Source organism: Podarcis bocagei (assembly GCF_964188305.1).
Source record: "Podarcis bocagei genome assembly, chromosome: 7".
NCBI lineage: Eukaryota > Metazoa > Chordata > Lepidosauria > Squamata > Lacertidae > Podarcis > Podarcis bocagei.
This window is the reverse complement of record NC_138132.1, coordinates 83,073,929-83,095,309: the sequence shown is the minus strand read 5'-3', so window position 1 is coordinate 83,095,309 and position 21,381 is coordinate 83,073,929. Positions and strand designations below refer to the sequence as shown.

General features: G+C 50.4%; 3 protein-coding genes across 8 annotated transcripts in view; 1 reads left to right on the top strand and 2 right to left on the bottom strand.

The window, feature by feature from the left end:
- Positions 1 to 4,813, bottom strand: part of RAP1GAP (RAP1 GTPase activating protein) — a 115,748-nt gene extending 110,935 nt beyond the window's left edge. The window contains exon 1 of one of the 2 annotated variants that reach the window (XM_081203007.1): positions 4,741 to 4,813. The gene's annotated coding sequence lies outside the window, so the exon portion shown is untranslated. The other variant, XM_081203006.1, reaches the window with a different exon arrangement.
- Positions 1 to 21,381, top strand: part of LOC308591898 (uncharacterized protein) — a 192,073-nt gene that overhangs the window by 101,647 nt on the left and 69,045 nt on the right. The gene's annotated exons all lie outside the window — the stretch shown is intronic.
- USP48 (ubiquitin specific peptidase 48) overlaps positions 14,277 to 21,381 on the bottom strand; it is a 45,289-nt gene continuing 38,184 nt past the window's right edge. For 4 of the 5 annotated variants that reach the window (XM_081202960.1, XM_081202959.1, XM_081202961.1 and 1 more), the window contains 6 exons: positions 19,286 to 19,390; positions 18,486 to 18,641; positions 17,838 to 17,963; positions 16,717 to 16,765; positions 16,228 to 16,254; positions 14,277 to 16,102 (listed from right to left, as the gene is read on the bottom strand). In XM_081202960.1, the coding sequence (XP_081059086.1) occupies positions 16,080 to 16,102; positions 16,228 to 16,254; positions 16,717 to 16,765; positions 17,838 to 17,963; positions 18,486 to 18,641; positions 19,286 to 19,390 (486 nt within the window). In that variant the 3' untranslated portion in view covers positions 14,277 to 16,079. Of the gene's footprint in view, positions 16,103 to 16,227; positions 16,255 to 16,716; positions 16,766 to 17,837; positions 17,964 to 18,485; positions 18,642 to 19,285; positions 19,391 to 21,381 lie in introns of those variants that run through there. The other variant, XR_014010296.1, reaches the window with a different exon arrangement.

Below are 21,381 nucleotides of genomic sequence, written 5' to 3'. Positions count from 1 at the left end.
CACAGATGAGAATAACCAAGGTGCAGAGAGAGATGCCACTCATTCTCTGTTCGTGCGGAGCAGAGCAACTGTGCCACATCAATTCCTTTTGCACAGATATTTCAGCTTCTCCAAAAAAGAAAACCTGCCAACGAGATCTTGCCATGCTCAGGATGGTGGGTGGGAGGTGCAAAGGCACTAAGGCGGACGCCAGATTCTGGAATCTGGCAGAGTTGGGAGCTAGAGAGAGATCCAGCCATTAATTACAGCATCAGCTGTTGCAATGTGCAGTTCAGAGGGGGAGAAAAACCTAACTCCCGAACGCTGAAATAAACAAACAGACAGGGGAGATGGAATGCCAGGATGAAGTCATGCTGTAGAGTGGCCAACCCTCCAGCAGAAGCCATTTGCAATGAACGAGCCATACAGTCACACGGCGAGGGAAAAGGCAGCCACCACATCTGAGCCACTTGCCTTGTGACATCAGTCATTTCCAAGAGCCAGGGACAGTGCAGGTAGACTTGCCACACACTTACAAATGGCAACAATGCCAAAACATTTTAGGAAAGTGCTGCTGTGACTTGGTGGCAGGACACCTGCTTTGCATGCAGAAGGCTGTAGGCTCAATTCCTGGGAGCGCCTCCACCAGCTAGACTGGAAATGGCCCCTGTGCCTGAAACCCACTGCCAATCACAGTAGACAACCCTGTATTGGGTGGGTCTGTCGTGTGACCCAATTTAACACACCTTCCCTGTTCCTCTTTAAATCAGCTCTTTGTTCAGAAACATGTGGACTAGAATCTTGGTTTATTTTTAAAAGGAAAGGCCATTACTCATCTTTAGTATTCAAAACACCCTTGGTTCCAGCCCTGGCATTTCCAGGTACGTCTGGGAAAGGCTCCCTTGCCTGGAACTCTGGAAAAGGAGCAACACTGAGATGGCAAGACCAGGGCTCAGAATTGATCAAAAGCAACTTGGTATATTCTTACGAGGCTGCAACATTGCTCTCACCAAGAGCAACTTCTTGACTTCTTCACGCAGCACGTTGTTAAACTATGGAACTCCTTCCCGCCGGATCCAGTGATGGCCACCAACTTGTCCAGCTTTAAAAGAGCGTTAGACAAAACTGAATGGAGCAAACACTTGTTTTCTTCTGCTCTGGAGGGTAGGACTCGAACCCATGGCTTCAAGTTACAAGAAAGGAGATTCCGGCTAAACATCAGGAAGAACTTTCTGTCAGTCAGAGCTGCTCAACTGCAGAATGGTCTCCCTTGGGAGATTGTGGGCTCTCCTTGCTTGGAAGTTTTTAAGCAGAGGTTGGATGGCCATCTGCCGTGGATGCTTCAGTTGAGATTCCTTGCATTGCAGGGGGTTGGACTAGATGACCGCTGGAAGTCTGTTCCAGCTCTAGAATCCTGTGACTCTTATGACCAAGCACTGCCTCCTGTTTGACTGCCAACAGGCCTCAGGCACACACACAGAGATGTAGCCCACCATTGTTCGGGAACCTTATTCCGGCACCAAGATCAGTCCCTATGACATGTCCTAGTAAAAAACGGCAGGGCTTCCGTGCATGTACAGAATGCATTCCCCCTTGCTGCTGAAAAACTCCTCCTCCCAAGGTGTTGCAAACTAAAGAATCAGGCCCCTGGCTCAGATTGCCTGGAATTGACGCAGGTCCGAACCCCCATTTCAAAATGGAGCACTCAGACCTTTGTCGGAGCTCTGGAGCCCCCAAACCTATTGCGCCTCCCCTCTGTGCCTTACAACCAATGGCCTGAAAGCGAGCTGAGCCCTTGGAGAGGCCATGATGGGTTGTTGGAGACAGGGGACTTGAAAATCGTGGCACAAGGCAGAGCAAACCCAGACATGGAGGGACACGCACGCACACAGAGGAAGACACAGTTCTCTTTCACATGAGCCATCTCTCCCGCATCCACAGCCATCGGCTCGAACAAGCGCCACGCCGCCCCCTCCCTGAGTCTCCCACTCCTGCCCACGTCGTAGACATGAGTCACTGGGGACTCTTGCCATTCCCAGGCCAAACAATGCAGCCAAATATAGGCTGTACGTGCTTTGATGCCCGTGGCGTGTGCTTGCCCGCATGCAATGGACACACACACACACACACACGTGTAGCAAAGCCCTTTACCTGCCTGATACAAGAGGCATATACTGCTCCCAGCCTGACCTGTAAGGAAACGGCTCTCTTTGGGGAACCGTGGCAGCAGAAAGTATCCAGTCCTGACCTTTGCTGAAGGGGTGTGGGGTGAACAGGGCCAGCAGCATCCCCCCCCCAGGTAGGGCTGGGGTGAAAACCCCTCCCCAAACCCCAGAAAGACACTGCAGATTGCTGCTGATGATGCAAAGCTATCGGTACAACTTCCAGCTTTCTAATAAAATCAGCCCTTTGTGCAGAACCTTGAGGACTAGATCCTTGTTTTAACTTTAACGGGCTGCTTAGAATGGGAGGAAAGGAAGCTGCCTCCTATTGGTCCACCAAGCTCAATATTGTCTGCACTGACTGGCAGCAACGACTCGACAGGGTTTCATGCACAGGAGCCCTGCACGGAGATGCTGTCATTGGGGATAACCTGGGTCGTTCTGCATGCACCTCAAAATGCACAGCACCACAGGTTCCCTTGGTGCCCTAGGGAGTCTCACCCATGCAGCCAATGCAACAAACGATGATGAGAATGAATTGATTGTGCTGCCCAGTCACGACACTAAGAATCAGCTGCGAGAGACCTACTGGTACAGCTGGCCCTGCTTGTCCTCTCTGCCACCTCGGCCTGCACAGGCTCACGAGACCCAGGATGCCAGCAGCTACCACCAGAAACCACACGTGGCTTCGATGAGCCAGCAAGAATCCCGCATGCCACTCCCGCCGCTTCCGCAACCCAACAGCCTCCTTCCAGAGCCACCAGAAGCTGGAAGAGCCGCAGCAGTTGGAAGAGCTAAAGGGAAGGATGGCACAGTGGTTAGAGTGCCAGACAAAGACCTGGGAGAGAGCAGGATTCAAGTCCCCCACTATCACAAAGCTCACTGGGTGTGTGACCTTGGGCCAGTCGCTGCCTCTCTCGGCCTAACCTCCCTCGCAGGGTTGTTGTGTAGATTTGAACAAGGAGGGAGAGGACAGCGTACGCCGCCTTAGAGGAAAAGGTGGGGTAGAAATATGATACATTTCTTTAAAAAACTAGCAAGAGGGTCCTTTGCAGAATGAGCAGAATAGAGAAATTGTCCCTAACCATGTAAGATTGTCACCTAGAGACCACTGAACTAAAGTCTTCTTGCTTCTGTTGACATTTGCCCCATCATCACCCCAACACAGGAAGCTACAGTCAGGCGACTGGGTCCTCCTTATACTGCTTACACTGACTGGCAGCATCTCTCTGGGTTTCCAGGAGGGAGTTTCTCCCCTACCTGGGATTGAAACTGTATGCAAGACAGGTGCGTCCACCCCAAAACAAATATTCTTCTATGGTCACAGACCCCATTTGGTCCACCAGCTGCCCGCCCCCCACAAAAGGGAGGTCACACTGGGGGGGGGGGGGGCTTTCCTGTCCAAGAAGGAGACGTCTCCCCCTGAGCATCGACCCCCCACTGCAAGCAAAAGACGTCTGGAAAAGCATGGCAGGTCAGCCTGCAAATCAAGGTCAGGCGAAGTCGCCCCCCCCCGACCCCCATAGGGGATGGAGAAGTGCTTGCCATCCTGCCAGCTTCTCACCCCCCCCCCCAACGCATCCCTCCCAGCTCTCTCCATCCTTCCCTGCAGCAAGGAGACTGCAGCTTAGAAGGAGCTGGGCTGGGGGGGGGAAAGAGCTTTCGTTCTTAAGGCCTCCCCTCAGCCTTAACGAGATTTGACAGACTTTGAGGACCACTTGAAGGTGGGGGGGGGGGAGAGGGGGGAACAAGGAAGGATGGGGCGGGGGGGGCATAGAATAGAAACATTCTCTCCAAGCAACCCCTCCATTGTCACAGCCAGCCATTTGATTCATTTGGCGCATTTCCAGCTTCGGAAAGACCTTTCTGCACGCAAGACATTGTCTTAAGCTGGTTTTCGGCAATTTTGTAAATGGGAAAACGGCCAAGAGCTCATCGCTAGCAGGGGCAGGAGGGTGCGAGGCCCTGGGTGGCACCCGACGCCTGCCCTACTCAGAGTAGACCTATTGGAGTGAATGAGCCACGACTCGCTCAGGTCCACTCGGAGGGGGATGCAACCCTTTGCCAGCCCTGGCCTCGAGGACGGAGACACCCCCCCCTCTCTTCCCAACCGCGGCGCTTGGCACAAGCTCAGGAACCCTCTCGCCCAACTCCCCCTCCGACCCCATCCTGGAACCATGAGCCCCGTGATGCAGAGTGGATCCCTCCCCTGCTTAAAGGCAGCGGGGAAGTTGGGGGGGGGGGAGAGAGGCCGGCGGGCCTGTCTCCTTGACCGGACCCGCTCAGCGCGCGTTCCGACGTGACGCTGGCAAAGGCCAGGAGAGGCGTGCAAGGAAACATCCCAGATGAGAGAGGGAGGGGCGCCCCTTGCAAGTCCCCGCTTGCCCTAGAAAACACGAGACTGCGGGACGCGCTCGCCACTGCACGTGTGAACGCTGACAGCCACGGAGCTAGCTAGACCCGGGTAAGGGGTGTCTCCCGTTCGTCCGCAAGGTCGCCTCCCGGCCCACCTGTGCGCAGCGAGACAGGCGCCCAAGCCGCCGCCTCGACCGCAGGACCCAGGCGTCCGAGCCTCCCCCGCGCTCCGAGATGCGCTTACCGGAGCGGCGCCTCTCCGCCTCCCGCTGCTCGCCTCCGCCGCACTGGCGAGCCGAGTGAGCGCCGGGCGAGGCGAGGCGAGGCGTCACGTGGCCCACCAGCCCGTGCGCCGCTCCCATTGGCCGCCCGCGGAAGGAGGGCGGCGCGGCGCGGCGGGGAGGCAAATCCCGAGATTGCGGGCGGCAATCAGGAGATGCGCGCACTTTCGAGCAACAGCAGCCGCGCACGTTTGTTGCATTGTTGGATTGCACTGATTTTTTGTTGTTCTCGTTTAGTCGTGTCCGACTCTTCGTGACCCCCTGGACCAGAGCACGCCAGGCACTCCTGTCTTCCACTGCCTCCCGCAGTTTGGTCCAACTCATGGTGGTAGCTTTGAGAACACTGTCCAACCATCTCATCCTCTGTCGTCCCCTTCTCCTTGTGCCCTCCATCTTTCCCAACATCAGGATCTTTTCCAGGGAGTCTTCTCTTCTCATGAGGTGGCCAAAGTACTGGAGCCTCAGCTTCACGATCTGTCCTTCCAGTGAGCACTCAGGGCTGATTTCCTTCAGAATGGAGAGGTTTGATCTTCTTGCAGTCCATGGGACTCTCAAGAGTCTCCTCCAGCACCATAATTCAAAAGCATCAATTCTTCGGCGATCAGCCTTCTTTATGGTCCAGCTCTCACTTCCATACATCACTACGGGGGAAACCATAGCTTTTACTATACGGACCTTTGTTGGCAAGGTGATGTCTCTACTTTTTAAGATGTTGTATAGGTTTGTCATTGCTTTTCTCCCAAGAAGCAGGCATCTTTTAATTTTGTGACCACCGTGATACCTCACCTTTTTTCCTCCAAGGAACTCAACGTGGAGTAGATGGTTCTCCCCTCCCCAGATCATTTAATCTCCACAGCAGCCCTGCGATGTAGGCTAGGCAGCAGGGCTGCCAACGTGAATAAAATATTGGGGGGCTGTGACCCCTGCCTTGCACAATCGTTCACATGATGAGGCACATGGACACCATTTGAATAACAAGGCCCATCAACTTTGGGGGACCTGGCCCCCTCAAATATTTTATTGGGGACCTGAGCTCAGTTCTGCCTAGTGCCTAAACCATGGGTAGGCAAACTAAGGCCTGGGGGCCAGATGTGGCCTAATCGCCTTCTAAATCTGGCCTGTGGACAATCCGGGAATCAACATTCTACATGAGTAGAATGTGTCCTTTTATTTAAAATGCATCTCTGGGTTATTTGTGGGGCATAGGAATCCGTTCTTTCTTTCTTTTCTCAAAATATAGTCTGGCCCCCCACGAGGTCTGAGGGACAGTGGACCGGCCCCCTGCTGAAAAAGTTTGCTGACCCCTGAAATACAGCAACCTGAGGCAAGAAACAAGAAGGGACACTCAGCCCCAAGCACTCTACTATTCGAAAGAGGGTATTTTACTTACAATACCCTTCTCAATGTGCCCAATTTGAATCAATCCATTTTCATCTAGCAAGCAAACGCTCTAAACTTCCTCATTTAAACATTCGACAAGTTTTGTACAATCTTGCTTCTTCTCTATAACCAAATTTATATTAGCAACATATACAAGCAGAAAAGCTGTTTCTCCATTTTGTTGTTTTTCCCCATCATGAGACATCGGTTGAATTGGACCACATGAATAAGTTGCCAAGGCTCTGAACTTTTCTGGCTTTCCTTGGGGATAGAAAGGGGTGCCAAAAGTAGCAAGGGACAGAAGGAAATAAGGGTGGGGCTCTGACTCGCTACGTCCTCATGACCAGCCTCCCCTGAATTTTATAATTTTGCTTCCCCCTCTGGAAAACCTGCAACTCCTTTAGATGGGCCTTTGCCCAGATTTCCTTCCCCTTCATCTCATGGCAGGTTTATAATGGGGACAAAGTCTAGCTTGCCTTACAATCATAATGAACCCCATTAAGCTTTTTATACAGGCACCATCTGGGCTATCGATTCCTGCTCGGGTTGTGTTTCCACAGTTCCACCCACGCACCTGCAGAATCTGCCAGTTGAGCTGGGAAGACTTCTCTGCCAAGCTAAGCAGGTGGCTCCTTACCTCTCTTGCCCTGACCTAGCCACTGTGATCCACGCGACGGTTACCTCCAGACTTGATTATTGTAACTCATTCTACGTGGGGCTGCCCTTGAGACTGACCCAGAAACTCCAGCGGGTGCAGAATGCCACGGCAAGACTCCTTACAGGGTCCTCGCTGCAAGATCACATTCACCCGGTGCTATACCAGCTGCACTGGTTCCCAGTGGAGTACAGGATCAGGTTTAAGGTGCTGGTTTTAACCTTTAAAGCCCTATATGGCCTAGGACCCTCATACCTACGGGACTGCCTCTCCTGGTATGTCCCACAGAGGACCTTACAGTCTTCAAATAAAAACATCTTGGAGGTCCTGGGCCAGAGAGAGGTTAGGCTGGCCTCAACCAGAGCCAGGGCTTTTTTGGCTGTGGCCCCAATCTGGTGGAATGCTCTGTCACAAGAGACTAGAGTACTGTGGGACATCTTTCTGCAGAGCCTGCAAGTCAGAGCTGTTCCACCAGACCTTTGGCCAAGGCGCAGTCTGACCCCCTCCTTCTGTAATCCTTATAGAACTCTAGCCCAATGGTTGCCAGTTGATTTGATTCTGGTTTGATTTTAAAATGAATTTTAGAATGCTGCGTTGCTTCGGCTGGGGAGGGCAGGATATAAATATATTATTATTATTATTATTATTATTATTAATTATCTCGACATCTTGAAGGGTTGCCAGAGGTCAACATTGATGACACCAATCTACGTGGACCCAGAGTCATATTGAGACTCCTTGGGGCAATTCCTGTCCACCTCTCTTCAGATAAGCAGTAATCAAATAACTACAGGTGTGTGTAGGCATTTATCCTAGAATCCTAAAATTGGAGGGGACCCCAAGGGTCATCCAGTCTAACCCCCTGCAATGCTGATTCCTAGATACCCGAGAGGTCTCTGCATATCTACGTTCTCTCCTCTAGATCTGAGAATTGCTGTGGGTGTTTTTTTTCTACCAAGGGGAGAAAACCAGAATAAGCAGGCTCTGCCTGAAGTGACCCCCTCCTAGCTCTGCCCCCCAACCTTCAGCTGCCCTGCCCACAGTCCCACAAGCTCTCTGGATAATTTGTGGGGCCTGCCTGGTGTTTTACATGAGTAGAATGTGTGCTTTATTTAAAATGCATCTCTGGGTTATTTGTGGGGTTTAGGAATTAGTTCATTTCCCTCCTCTCCCCCCCAAAAAATATAGTCTGGCCCACCACATGGTCTGAGGGACAGTGGACAGGCTAATGGCTGAAAAAGGTTGCTGACCCCTGCTCTAGTGGTCATCAGCCCTCACTGCTGAGAAATATCCTCAGAGCACACATTAACGGGTCTTAAGCTCTGCCTGCACTGCCAGGAGCTGTCCAGCATTTCAGAAGCCTGCTCTCTCCTTCCCAGTTTTCCTTGGAGGTCCTAGGTATTGAACCTGGAAATTTTTTCAGGTCCACCACTGAGCTGTTTGTCCCGTTTCTTTCTTTAAAACAAACAAACAAACAAACTTTTCAGGTTTATGCATTTCAATAATTTTACAGAATTTTAACATTTCAAAACTTGACTTCCTTCCCCCTCCTTCTGCGATTCCTTAACCTTATTTTTAATATCTTCTGCATATCCAAATTAACTTAATTTGCTCATTTATTCATCTTCTTTAAATATACACTCTTATGAAACAGCAGGCTAATACAATAATCCTGCCAATGTTCTTATCAGTTTACAATTTGTCTGTAAATATTCAATAAACCATTGCCATTCTTTTATAAAAAAAAGGTTGTTATCTTGATTTCTTATTTTTTTTCCCTGGTAATTTTCGCCATTTCTGCATATTCCATAAGTTTTTGGGTCCATTCTTCCTTTGCTGGGACATCTGCTTGTTTTCCATTTTGAGGCAAGTAACATTCTTGCCGCTGTAGTAGCATACATGGATACGTTTCTGTACAGTTTGGGTAGTTCTGTCCCTAGAATTCCCAAAAGAAAAGCTTCTGGTATGTTTTTTTTAAAAAAACAAAGGTTATTTTAAACATCCTTTTCATTTCATTGTATATCATTTCCAAGTAAGCTTTAACCTTACTACACAATGGCTAATTTATTATTATTTTATTTTATTTTATTTTATTTTATTTTATTTTATTTTATTTTATTTTATTATTTTTTTATTTATACATACATACATACATACATACATACATACATACATACATACCCCACCCATCTGGCTGGGTTTCCCCAGCCACTCTGGGCGGCTCCCAGCAAAATATTAAAAACACAATAAAAAATCAAACATTAAAAACTTCCCTAAACAGAGCTGCCTTCAGATGTCTTCTAAAAGTAAGATACAGTGGTATCTTGGGTTAAGTACTTAATTCGTTCTGGCGGTTCGTTCTTAACCTGAAACTGTTCTTAACCTGAAGCACCACTTTAGCTAATGGGGCCTCCCGCTGCTGCCGCACCGCCAGAGCACAATTTCTGTTCTCATCCTGAAGCAAAGTTCTTAACCCGAGGTAATATTTCTGGGTTAGCGGAGTCTGTAACCTGAAGTGTATGCAACCTGAAGTGTATGTAACCCGAAGTACCACTGTAGTTGTTTATTTCCTTGACATCTGATGGGAGGGTGTTCCACAGGGCAGGTGCCACTACCGAGAAGACCCTCTGCCTGGTTCCCTGTAACTTTGCTTCTCGCAGGGAGGGAACCACCAGAAAGCCCTCAGAGCTGGACCTCCATGTCCAGGCTGAATGGTGGGGTAGAGACGCTCCTTCAGGTATACTGGGCCGAGGCCGTTTAGGGCTTTCAAGGTCAGCACCAACACTTTGAATTGTGCTTGGAAACGTACTGGGAGCCAATGTAGGTCTTTCAGGACCTCAAGCGACCGCCAAGGAACCAGGACCCCCAAGCTGTGTACTTGCTCCTTGAGAGGGAGTATAACCCTATCAAGAGCAGGCAACCTCCCAGCCATTTGGTCTAGATGGGGAGTTGCTACTGTTCTGCCCAGGTCATGCTTGGGGGTTTCCAATTGGGGAATCTGGCTGGCCACTGTGAGAACAGGAGGTTGGGCTAAGTGGTCCCCAATTTGACGTGACCCAGTTGCAGCCAGGCACTCCTGACGCTCTCAGGAGAAGCAGGTGCTCACTTTGCAATGATCCACAGCGACTGCAGCCTCAGATCAAAGGGCTCCTCTTTGAGCAAATGGTCAATTCATCTCCTCCTCTCTCCAGCCTGTACCAAAGCCTCGCTGGGGCCAAATATATCCTCCTGCCTCTCTTAAGCTCCCTGGCAGTCTTCTAAAAGATGCCTGGATGGGCCATCAAAACCACACAGAGAGCACTTGGCAGGCTTAAGAAGAAAGAAAAAAACAGCTTCAAAGCTTTTCAGGATGGGAATGTGAGGCGCTTTTGAAGGGAAGGGAGACAGTCAGGTGGGAGAGGGGACATGCAAACGAGCGCTGGTTTATTCATGAGATGCAAATCGCAGGCAGATCGCTTTCAACTGTTCCCAAGGCAGCTGTGCGGCGTTCCTGCTTCACTCCAAAGCATCTGATTTCAATATGCTGGCATCGAAGGGGTGGCAAGCCCCACTCGAAGCAAGGGAGCTGCGGCACTCACAAGCAGAAAAAGCTGCAGGGCCAAATCAACAGGATGAAGGACCTGTTCCCATCTCATCTCCCTCGATGGGTGAACATGTCACTCCTGCGGCACAAAGCCAGCTGCTCCCCATCTGAACCATCTGCCGGCCAACTTGGGAATGAACCCAGGAAGCTGCTTATAACTAAGGCAAACCTGTGGCCCATCTAGACCAGGGCTGGCTGGCAGCAACTGTGCACCAGGGTTTTGTGCAGGGGGCATTCCCAGCTCTACCTGAATGTGCTCGTGGGGGATTTCACCTGGGACCTTCTGCATGCAAATTATTTATTCCACTGCATTTTGATCTTAACATTTCCTCCAAGGTGGTGTACATGGCTCACCCCCTCCTCTCCCCCCACAACCACCCTGCAAGGTAGGCGAGGCTGAGAGAAGGCAGCAACTGGTCCAAGGTCACCCAGCGAGCTTCACGACTGCGTGGGAATTTGAACCCTGCTCTCCCAGGGCCTAGTCTAAAATGCTAAGCACTGCACCGTTTCAGCAAAAGCAGAGACTTCTGGCCTGGGAGGGCTGGAAATGGCCCTTGCCAGAAACCCAGGGGAGCTGCTGCCAGCCAGTGTAGGCAGTACAGTGGGCTTGGTTCAATATAAGGGAATTTCCTGTCTTAAAGGGCAAGCTGCAGCTCAGAAAACCTGCTCTGCATCTAGAATGTCCCTGGTTTTTTGTGCAGGTAGGGCTGAGGAAAGATCCCCTTCCGTCTGAAACCCCGGGGAACCACTTGCTGCCAGTTAATAGTACTGTCATTTTTTCAGCTTGGTGCTGGGGACTTTCTTACAGGCAAACACAGACAATGATTCAAATGTTGTTGTTGTTTAGTTGTTTAGTCGTGTCCAACTCTTCGTGACCCCATGGACCAGAGCACGCCAGGCACCTCTGTCCTCCACTGCCTCCTGCAGTTTGGTCAAACTCATGCTGGTAGCTTCGAGAACACTATCCAACCATCTCGTCCTCTGTCGTCCCCTTCTCCTTGTGCCCTCCATCTTTCCCAACATCAGGGTCTTTTCCAGGGAGTCCTCTCTTCTCATGAGGTGGCCAAAGTATTGGAGCCTCAGCTTCACGATCTGTCCTTCCAGTGAGCACCCAGGAATTCAAAAGCATCCATTCTTCGGCGATCAGCCTTCTTTATGGTCCAGCTCTCACTTCCATACATTACTGGGAAAACCATAGCTTTAACTATACGGACCTTTGTCGGCAAGGTGATGTCTCTACTTTTTAAAGATGCTGTCTAGATGATTCAAATATCCCCCTTTTAATCTCCAAAATAAAAACCATCCCCTGCAGCAACAACAACAAAAGAGACATCAGGCAGGTCATCTGTGGAAGACCTATCGCAGTTGAATTTTATCGCAGGAGAGGAGAGAGGAAAATGAAGAGAGGTACCATCTAGAAAGGGCAAATGTCAGGAGGAAATAATGGCGCCAGAGGCTGGAATCTTTCAGCATCACAGACAGCAAAATGGTGCTGGAGATTATTCCGTTTATTAAAAAGGGGCAGCATTTTTTTTGCATTTATCCGTGCCAAATCCTGGCCACACGACACCCCAGCTTTGCTGTTGACTTGTGGCTACCGTGGGTAACCGAGAGGGGGGGGGCAAGTGACCTTCATGCTTGGAAAGGCCTTCATAGTATAAGAGGCAGCTTTTTTGCTTCATCCACACATGGCAGTTTGTAACTCAGGCTGACAAACCATTGAGGCAGGACAACAGGGATGAGAGAAGCTGCTCCCTTCCCCCTTTCAGGCGTGATCTTTGCCTTGGGTATGTATATGTATGTTGCTTCCAACACCCAAAACGTTTTCCAGGAAAGTGCACGAAACACAAACCAGTTACGGTAACTCCAATCGGCAAGGTACAACAGATCCTGGCAGAAGGCAAACTTGCACCCCAGCAGCATCACAAAACCGCCATCAGAATAAGTCGTGTCATTCTGATTTTTGCTCGAGCATCTCGGCAGTACAGGGGACGCAGGTGGCGCTGTGGGTAAAAGCCTCAGCGCCTAGGGCTTGCCGATCGAAAGGTCGGCGGTTCGAATCCCTGCGGCGGGGTGCGCTCCCGTCGTTCGGTCCCAGCGCCTGCCAACCTAGCAGTTCGAAAGCACCTCCGGGTGCAAGTAGATAAATAGGGACCGCTTACCAGCGGGAAGGTAAACGGCGTTTCCGTGTGCGGCTCTGGTTCGCCAGAGCAGCGATGTCACGCTGGCCACGTGACCCGGAAGTGTCTTCGGACAGCGCTGGCCCACGGCCTCTTGAGTGAGATGGGCGCACAACCCTAGAGTCTGGCAAGACTGGCCCGTACGGGCAGGGGTACCTTTACCTTTACCTCGGCAGTACATGAGCCACTCTTCATGAATGCAATCCACTACAGTGGTGCCCCGCAAGACGAAAAACATCGCAAGACGAAAAGACTCGTGGAACGAATTCTTTTCGTCTTGCGAGGCACCACTGTACTAGGATGGAATGATTAAGAGACTTGTCTGGAGGCAAGTCTCCTTGTCGTCTACAACCAACAAGCAGAAACGAAATCAGCCTTTCCCTCAATGTTTGAGTACAACTCCCACCAGGCCCAGACATTGTTGGCCTCCATCCATCTCAAGAGACAATGGAGTGGTCCTTTGGGGGTGAAGTCAAACCATTGGGAGAGTTACAGCGGCTGCTGTGGCTGTAGAAACTGACGCAGGAGAGGCCTGTTTTATTGAGGGTGGGGAGAATTTTGCTGCTACAGGTACACCATGGCATTTCTTCTCTCTACGCCCCTCCTAGGAGTCATTCTTCCTCTACTCAGTTGTGGATACACAACCTGACTGCCTGTCTCCAGGCACTGCAGAGATTCTCATACAGGAGAGTTAATGTTGTCAAGACTTCGTTGTCACATTTGCAGACATATTTGCAATGCAGTCTTGGTTGCATCACAGATATACAGGGACATATAAGAGGCAGCTGGATCAGGCAAGTGGCCCATCTAGTCCAGCGTCACCTTCTCACAGTTGCTGACCAGATACCCCAATGGGGAAAACCCTGTACGCAAGACCTTTTAACAAGAGCCTGCTCCGCTCCTGTGGTGTCCAGCAAGCGGTATTCAGAAGTATCACCAGAGAGGCAGAGCATAGCCATTAAAGTCATCTAGGTTGGTGGCCATCACTGCTTCCTGTGGCAGGGAGTTCCATAGTTTACACTGCGTGAACAGTTACTTTCTTTTATCTGTCCTGAATCCTTCAATATTCAGCTCTGTTGGATGTCCATGAATTCTAGATAGATATTTTCTCTATCTACTCTCTCTCTCGGCTGTGCATAATTTTATAAACTTCTATCATGTTGCCTCTTACTCATCTCTTCTCTAAACTAAAAGGTCCAAAATGTTGCAACCTTTCCTCACAGGGGTGTCGCTCCCATCCCTTGACCATTTCGGGTGCGCTTTTCTGAACAATATACTATTTCAAAAAGCTAGCCTGCAGTGACTTGGAGAAGGCAGCTCACACTTAACTACTAGGCTTTGTGATTTTTATTCCAATGTTAACAAAACCAAAACTTCAGTGTGCTAAATTCTGTCAGCGAGCAATGCCTGAGGCTACCTCATAAATTCGTGTGTGTGTGTGTGAGGGGGAATAAATGCATTTCATGACAATGAGGAGAAAACAAGCAGGGAAGTTGTAGCTTCAATGCCTTAAGCTTCACCGGTGTGTCTTCACGTGAGATACGAGTCAAGCCAGCATAAGGGTTGATGACAATCAACAGTGTGTGTGTGTGTAGCTCTTAAACCTCAATTTTAAAAGAAAAACAGAAAGAAGTTGTCATGACTGGTTGATAAGGAATCTATAAAAGTGCAGGGGGGAAAGAAAATACCTGAGCAGGCAAGTGAAAAACACACACACACTTTATATGCAATACAGTACAAATAAGGTAAGACTGACCATGTGGACACACTTTTAATAAGGCTCTGAAAACTAGTCCAAAAACATTTTGCAAGTGTGGACGAAGAAGAGGGTCCCAAGCATGAGGAGTGAGGCTTGATCCCATTTCCCCTGCTGAGCTGCGACCGGCAGAAATGGTGGTTTGGTACAATTTAGGCATCACTCGTGTGTCAGTCTCCATCTTTCTCTCTCTCTCTCTCACACACACACACTCAGTATGCACACATATATACAAGCACAGCATGGTCGATCGGTCTTCCTTGTGAATTAAGACACACTCTGCCCCGCCCCCCCATCAAGGAAATATTACGAAACCCGGAAAGGGGGGGTGGGTAGGTGGTGGGGGAAGTAAATGGAAAATAAAAATATCAGAACTCCCAGGGGCTAGATGTCCATGCATCGCTGCTTTCCATCTAGAACAATTAAGACCACTTCTGGGCCTGGCTCCTGAAAGGAAGGAGGAGGAGATGGAGATGGAGAGAAAGGCAGGCTGCTCTATAAAGCACTCACAACGGCAGACTGAATTATTACTGTTAACTCTTTACCTTGGGAAAGAATAAGATTGTTCAGTGCCACGTTTCGCCTCTTTAAAAAGAAAGACCCAGGGCTGTTCACTGGATCCAAGGCCAGCACGAAGGTAAACCCAGAACGAACCTCAACGCCCCCCACTCCCATAGCCCCAGCCGGAAACCCTCGCCAATTTCGCAGGCTCCCTCACCTGCCTTCCCCGGAACAGCAAATTGAGATAGTATAGTAGGACCACCAAATTTACAGCTCTCTGTTACAAAAGGGAAAATGAACTTGTCACACCCTTTTGAAATGCTAACGCTCCCCCCCCCCCCCGACAGTTGTGCAGGACCACCATCATTTTTCAAAGCTCTTTTGGATATGTGTCAGAAGGTCTAAGGAAGCGTTTGTGCATTGCTCGCCACCCCAAAGAAAAAGGCAGGCAAGTGTGTGGGGGAGACTCTGCCTCCACCTGCACCAAAGTCTCACTTGGGCTCCTGGGTCAATCTGGCAGGGCTGAAAACTAGGGCTTCCCTCCACCAGAGAAAGTGGTCCAAAATAAAGTTATTCCCGAGAATAATTCACTATGATTAATTATCAGGGGCCCATCTTAATATGTTGGAAGTGAAGGCTTAAACAAAAGCAAAACAAAACAAAACAGGAGGGCATTGTTTTTTGATAACAGGCTGAATAAGTGCCTCTCTCCCCATACCCACCCCAAACAACAGGCTTTTAGAAAGGGATTTTGCAGGCTGTTCAATCCTGGGGGGCATATCTACGAAGTGCCAGAGGAAGCCAAGGGCTACTGGAAACAGAAAATCCTGCAAGTTCTCGAAAGACCTCTGCCAGGGAGCCAAACACCTGCCTCGCTGAAAGAGCAGATCCAGAAATGAAGGTCGCAGGAGGGGAGGTGGGGGAGATCTGATGCTGCAACAAGCCGACCCTTCTTCCTCTGCAGGGGGAAAACGGAGAGGTGCAGCCTTGAAACCGCTCAACACTCCACCTCTGTTGTACTAGGCCAGAAGCTCTCCTCCGAAGAACAGCTCTTTCTCTCTCTCTCCTGCAGCGCAAGTGTGTGAGGGGGCCAAAGCCCTTCAGAATGGAGTCCCACCTCCAGGAAGGGGGCTGGGCGGCTGGCTGGTCTTTTTGAAGTCCACCTTTCTTGGAATGCCCAGCCAGAGCCCAAACTCATCTCCCTACACCCCAGTTACTTCTGCTGCTGGCGCGGTTGTCGAAAAACATTAGTGTCCAAGGAGACCAGTACCTGGAGAGTAAATGGAAGGGGAAGGGGGGAATTTGGAAAGGCAGGGGGGGGGAGAAAGCTTAGAAGAGAGCAAAACACGGTGGCAGGTATAAATAAGGCTGGAGGGGGAAAAAAACAAAGCCTACCTTTAAATCCCTCTTCGGGCATGCAGACTGCAAAGGAAAGCAAACAGGTCAAGGCACATTCTGAGGTGTGGAGGTTAGGGTCAGAGGAAGCTGCCTTGTACAGAGTTAGACCCCCTGGCCCTTCTAGTTCAATATTGCGTACAGTGGCTCTCCAGGTTTTCAGGCAGGGAGACTCTCCCAGTCCCAACTGGAGATGCTGACTGAATGCTGGGTACTTCGACATGCCAAGCAGATGCTCTACCGAGCTCCCCACAAGTTTCAATAACGCCTTCTTGGCAGCTTTCCCTGGCACTTGGGGAGGGGGGGGGACGACGACCAAGGTCTCGTTCCCACCCCTTGACAACTGGGTGAGTCAGTCTCAGACTGGACCCTTTGCTCCAGTTACCACCTCCTGCCTCCCCACTCCAATAGGTAAAAATGACTGGACGGGAAGCAGCAGGGATTATTCCAGAGGAGCGTGTGTGTGTGTGTGTGCAAACTTCTCCTTACCTTGCATTACATCATCTATTGCTGCATAGTCCACAATTGGTTCATCTGCCTGTCGGAAGAAGGGAAAAAGGGAGACATGAGAAGAGGAGCCCTGTTAAGCCAATTTGGCTGATGTGCTTTCAAAAGAGAGACAAGGCCTCCTGCTCCATGTCACCAGACGACATTTCCAGGCCAAACACTCCAGATCCAGAATAAAAACAAAGAAACAAGGCGGTTCGCCCCCTTTTGGGAACCTGGCCTGAACTGTTCACAGCTGTGGCAACGAGGGCTTTAGGTGGCTTATCCCTACTGACTTTTTATAAAGGTGTCTGCAAAAGCTTCAGCCAGGAAAGGGGCTGGTCCACTTAATTATCTCTGTCAACAGGAATTGCAGCAGTGGACCACTAGCCAGCCACCTTTTCCTCCCAGAAGTCAAAACCAGCACTTACTTCCAGCGGCTCTTCTTCAACCATTGTTTTTTGCCTTGAGGTTAAAGGAGATCAAGGCAGCCCAAAGATCCAAATGAGTTACAGACCGGGGCGGGCAGAGGGGATGACAAGTTAAGGTAGTGTGTTCTTGGCTTCCTTTTTGCAGGGGAAGGGGGGATCTGAACCCAGGCCAAAATAAGGCCTCAGGTGGGTACTATGACCAGTCAGGAACAGATGGATGGATGAATGAATGTAGGAAGGGGTAGGTAACTGGTGACCCCCAAAGTGTTGTTGGTCTACAAATCCCATCAGCCCCTGCTCAGCCAACATGAAAGCATACAAACAGCCCTGCTGGATCAAGCCAATAGCCCATTTTGCCCAGTCTCCTGTTCTCACAATGGCTGACCAGATGCCCCAATGGGAAACATACAAGCAGGACCCGAGTGCAACAGAAACGCTCTCCTCCTGTGATTCCCAGTAACTAATATTCTGAAGCACTGTTGCCTCCAGCAGTTGAGACAGAGCATTGCTATTGTGGATAGTAGCCATTGATATGGTCCCTGCCCCTGAACTTCCTAGTGAAAAGTAGGTAGGCTGGAAGTTTTTGGCACAGAAAGAGCCAGCTTGCATTGCAGCACACAACCACTGACCTCGCTACAAATATCTTGGTGGAAGGAGAGCCACACCTACCGGCAAGGAACTCTCCCGGCTTACCTTTAATAAAACAACGGACTCCGGAGTGACTCCGAGGCTGCCAAGCGTCGCCGAGTCGTCGGTGAGTATCGCCCCATCGATCGACAGGTTCTGGTCGAAAGGAGCAACGGAGAAGGCGTGCATGATCTGTGTGCCAAAATGGGGGGCAGGAGGCGCAACCGTTGCAGGCAGCAAAACAAACACAGATGGATTTTAAGAAATACAACACCCAAGTGCTTCTCCCCACGGCAAAAACCTGAGGCATGTTGCTTCCTCCGTTTCTCTCCCTCTCTTGCCCCGATCTGTCACCTCCGCTTTGTCCCTTTCAGCCCCAACCCACAACCAAAGGGGCACTCCTCTGCTCCCCCCACTATCACTTTAGGTGGTTGGGGGGGGGGAAGAGAAGGATACAATATCTTAAAATAAGATCACAGGTCTTAAAAGAGTGATCAGAACCCTCAAGGTGAGCATCACCCTTTCTCTTTCCCCACTGGACGGCCATTTGTCAGGGATGCTTTAGCTGCAATCCCTTGGAGATCACGTCCAACTCTACAATTCTGATTCTACAGATTCCCAAGCATAGCTTTGGGGGAGGAAGGAGGCCCACCCACGCCGACCGCTAGGACTCAGGCAAGCCACCTCCAGGGCTCAGGGCAAAGTCCGCCTCACCTGAATTTTCAGGTCTTTCAACGTCTGGTTCGCCGACACCAGGAGGGCTTTCTCCCCGCGCACCTTCCTGTGCCGCGTGCTCCGGCGAATCCCCTGCTTTTGGTAAACTATGTAGTTTGGGTGCGACATTTTCTGCCGCTTCGTGTTGCTGTTGGCCTGGAAGCAGGAAGGCAGCTCATTGGACTCGACTGCCAGAGTTTGTTTCTTGACTTAGCAAGCAAAATCCCTACTCCCAACCCCCCATGTTCTTATCTAAGAGGCTCTAATGAACTGCAATACCAGATCTGGGGAAACCGCGTGTAGCACTTGAGAGTCTGTCCGACTTCCAAGTCCCATGAACCTTCAGCCAGCTGGAATTGGCCACATAAGAACTGAAGAGCCCTGCGGCTGGATCCGGCCAAAGCGGACCCAGCTAGTCCAGCCTCCTGTTCTCTGTGTGGCCAACCAGGTGCCCATTATGGGAAGCCGGGAAGCAGGACCCAAGAACAAGAGCCCTCTCCCTTCCTCAGGTTTCCAGCATCTGGTCTTCAGAAGCTGCTTCTGACTGTGGAGGCTGGGCAGAGCCAATCCTCTTTTAAAGCCACCCAAGTTGGTGGTCATCCCTGCCTCCCGGGGGAGAGAGTTCTGCAGTTTAAGCACATGCTTTTAAGTCTGGCCTCAAATCGTGTGCTTCGACCACTTGCTTTCAGCGGTTCCAGGGTGCAGAGATGAGGAGCGAGTTCACAATCCACAGAGCCAGGAGGAGGAGGAGAAACAAATGATCTTAAAACCAAAAAAAAAAAAGGTGACCAAGGACATACCTGGTTAAAATCTGGATCCTGCTCCCCTTCCAGGCGGGCCTCCTCTCGCTCCTCCTCTGCCTCAGAGCTGCTCATGTTCAGCTCTGGGGCAGCATCCTTCATGACCTGGACATGACATCAGACGCGAGGGGAAAACAAAGGAAAGGAAAACAGCACACCTGTGAGTCGCCTTTAGAAAAAAGGAAAAGGCATCTGAAGTCAGAGGTTGTCGAGAGTTCACCGCAGCCACAGAAGGCTCAAAAACATGAGAGTTGCGTCATAAGGCTGCTGGTAGATGCTGGTCTCTACCTCGAGATTGGGCAAGGAGAAATCTGTGTATGTATCTGTGTATATGTTTGAGTCTCTCTCTCTCTCTCTCTCTCTCTCTCTCTCTCTGTGTGTGTGTGTGTGTGTGTGTGTGTGTGTGTGTGTCTGAGTGAAATAGAGAGGATTTGACTAAGGGACGCAGGTCGTGCTGTGGTCTAAACCACAGAGCCTGGGGCTTGCCGATCAGAAGGTCGGCAGTTCGAATCCCCGTGACGGGGGGAGCTCCCGTTGCTCGGTCCCTGCTCCTGCCAGCCTAGCAGGTCGAAAGCACGTCAAAGTGCAAGTAGATAAACAGGTACCGCTGTAGGGTACCGGTAATGGTAAATGGCATTTCTGTGCGCTGCTCTGGTTCACCAGAAGTGGCTTAGTCATGCTGGAACGTGTCCAGAGGAGGGCAACCAAAATGGTCAAAGGCCTGGAAACGATGCCTTATGAGGAACGGCTAAGGGAGCTGGGCATGTTTAGCCTGGAGAAGAGGAGGTTAAGGGGTGATATGATAGCCATGTTCAAATATATAAAAGGATGTCACATAGAGGAGGGTGAAAAGTTGTTTTCTGCTGCTCCAGAGAAGCGGACACGGAGCAATGGATCCAAACTACAAGAAAGAAGATTCCACCTAAACATTAGGAAGAACTTCCTGACAGTAAGAGCTGTTCAACAGTGGAATTTGCTGCCAAGGAGTGTGGTGGAGTCTCCTTCTTTGGAGGTCTTTAAGCAGAGGCTTGACAACCATATGTCAGGAGTGCTCTGATGGTGTTTCCTGCTTGGCAGGGGGTTGGACTCGATGGCCCTTGTGGTCTATTCCAACGCTATGATTCTATGATTCTATGCTGGCCACTTGACCCGGAAGCTGTACGCCGGCTCCCTCGGCCAGTAAAGCAAGATGAGCACCGCAACCCCAGAGTCGTCCACGACTGGATCTAATGGTCGGGGGTACCTTTACCTTTTATGTATTTGACTACAAAATGTGAAGCCTAATCAGCTTTGGAGACTTGCTTTGAGATAAGATCTAGCAACACCAAAGGCCCACAAGAGCCCCTGATCTTCTAGCAATGGCCTGTTTACCCAAACTGACTGCTTTGCTATTCCTCTCCATTGCTTCCACTGATGCTGTCTTTCAATTCTCTCCCCGCTCCCTAGGTGTCAAAAATACAGGACACAAACGGCACGGAAGCCTAGATAGGATCTTCCCTGCCAAGAGAGACCCTTGGCAAGAACCAGCCCGATTGCAGCCGTTCCGTTATGCTGGCCAAGGTGATGCCGTTTGCCCTTCAACATGCTCTGTTCCCACAAACAAAGCCCTCAGCAGCTGCAGAGGAAGAGGATCCTGCATGCAGCCTCTTCAGAAACCTGCTCAACAGGATCTTGTGACCTTCCCACACTAGGACTTAATATTCTGCTGTGATCAGCTGGTTCCCAGCACCTTGGCGGAAACACCAGGACATATGTCAGCAGAGGGGAGAGTCATCATGAATTCCTGAGGTGGGTGGGCATCTTTCAGCAGCTCCCCGAAGTTCCCCCAGGACCATATAAAGCTGGGGAAGGGCTGAGGCTAAGCGTCCCGGGTTCAAACTCTGACAGCATCTCCCATTGCGGCTGGGAAAGACCCTGGAGAGTCATTGCTGCCAGTCAGTGTAGACAATGCTGACCTAGATGACCCCAACGATCTGGCTCAGCGTAAGGTATAAGGAAATTTCCTATTCAAACCAGCCCTTTACTCAGAACCATGAGGACTAGAAATCTGGCTTTGTTTATGAGAGGAGTAGCTGCTTTGCATGCAGAAGGCCCCA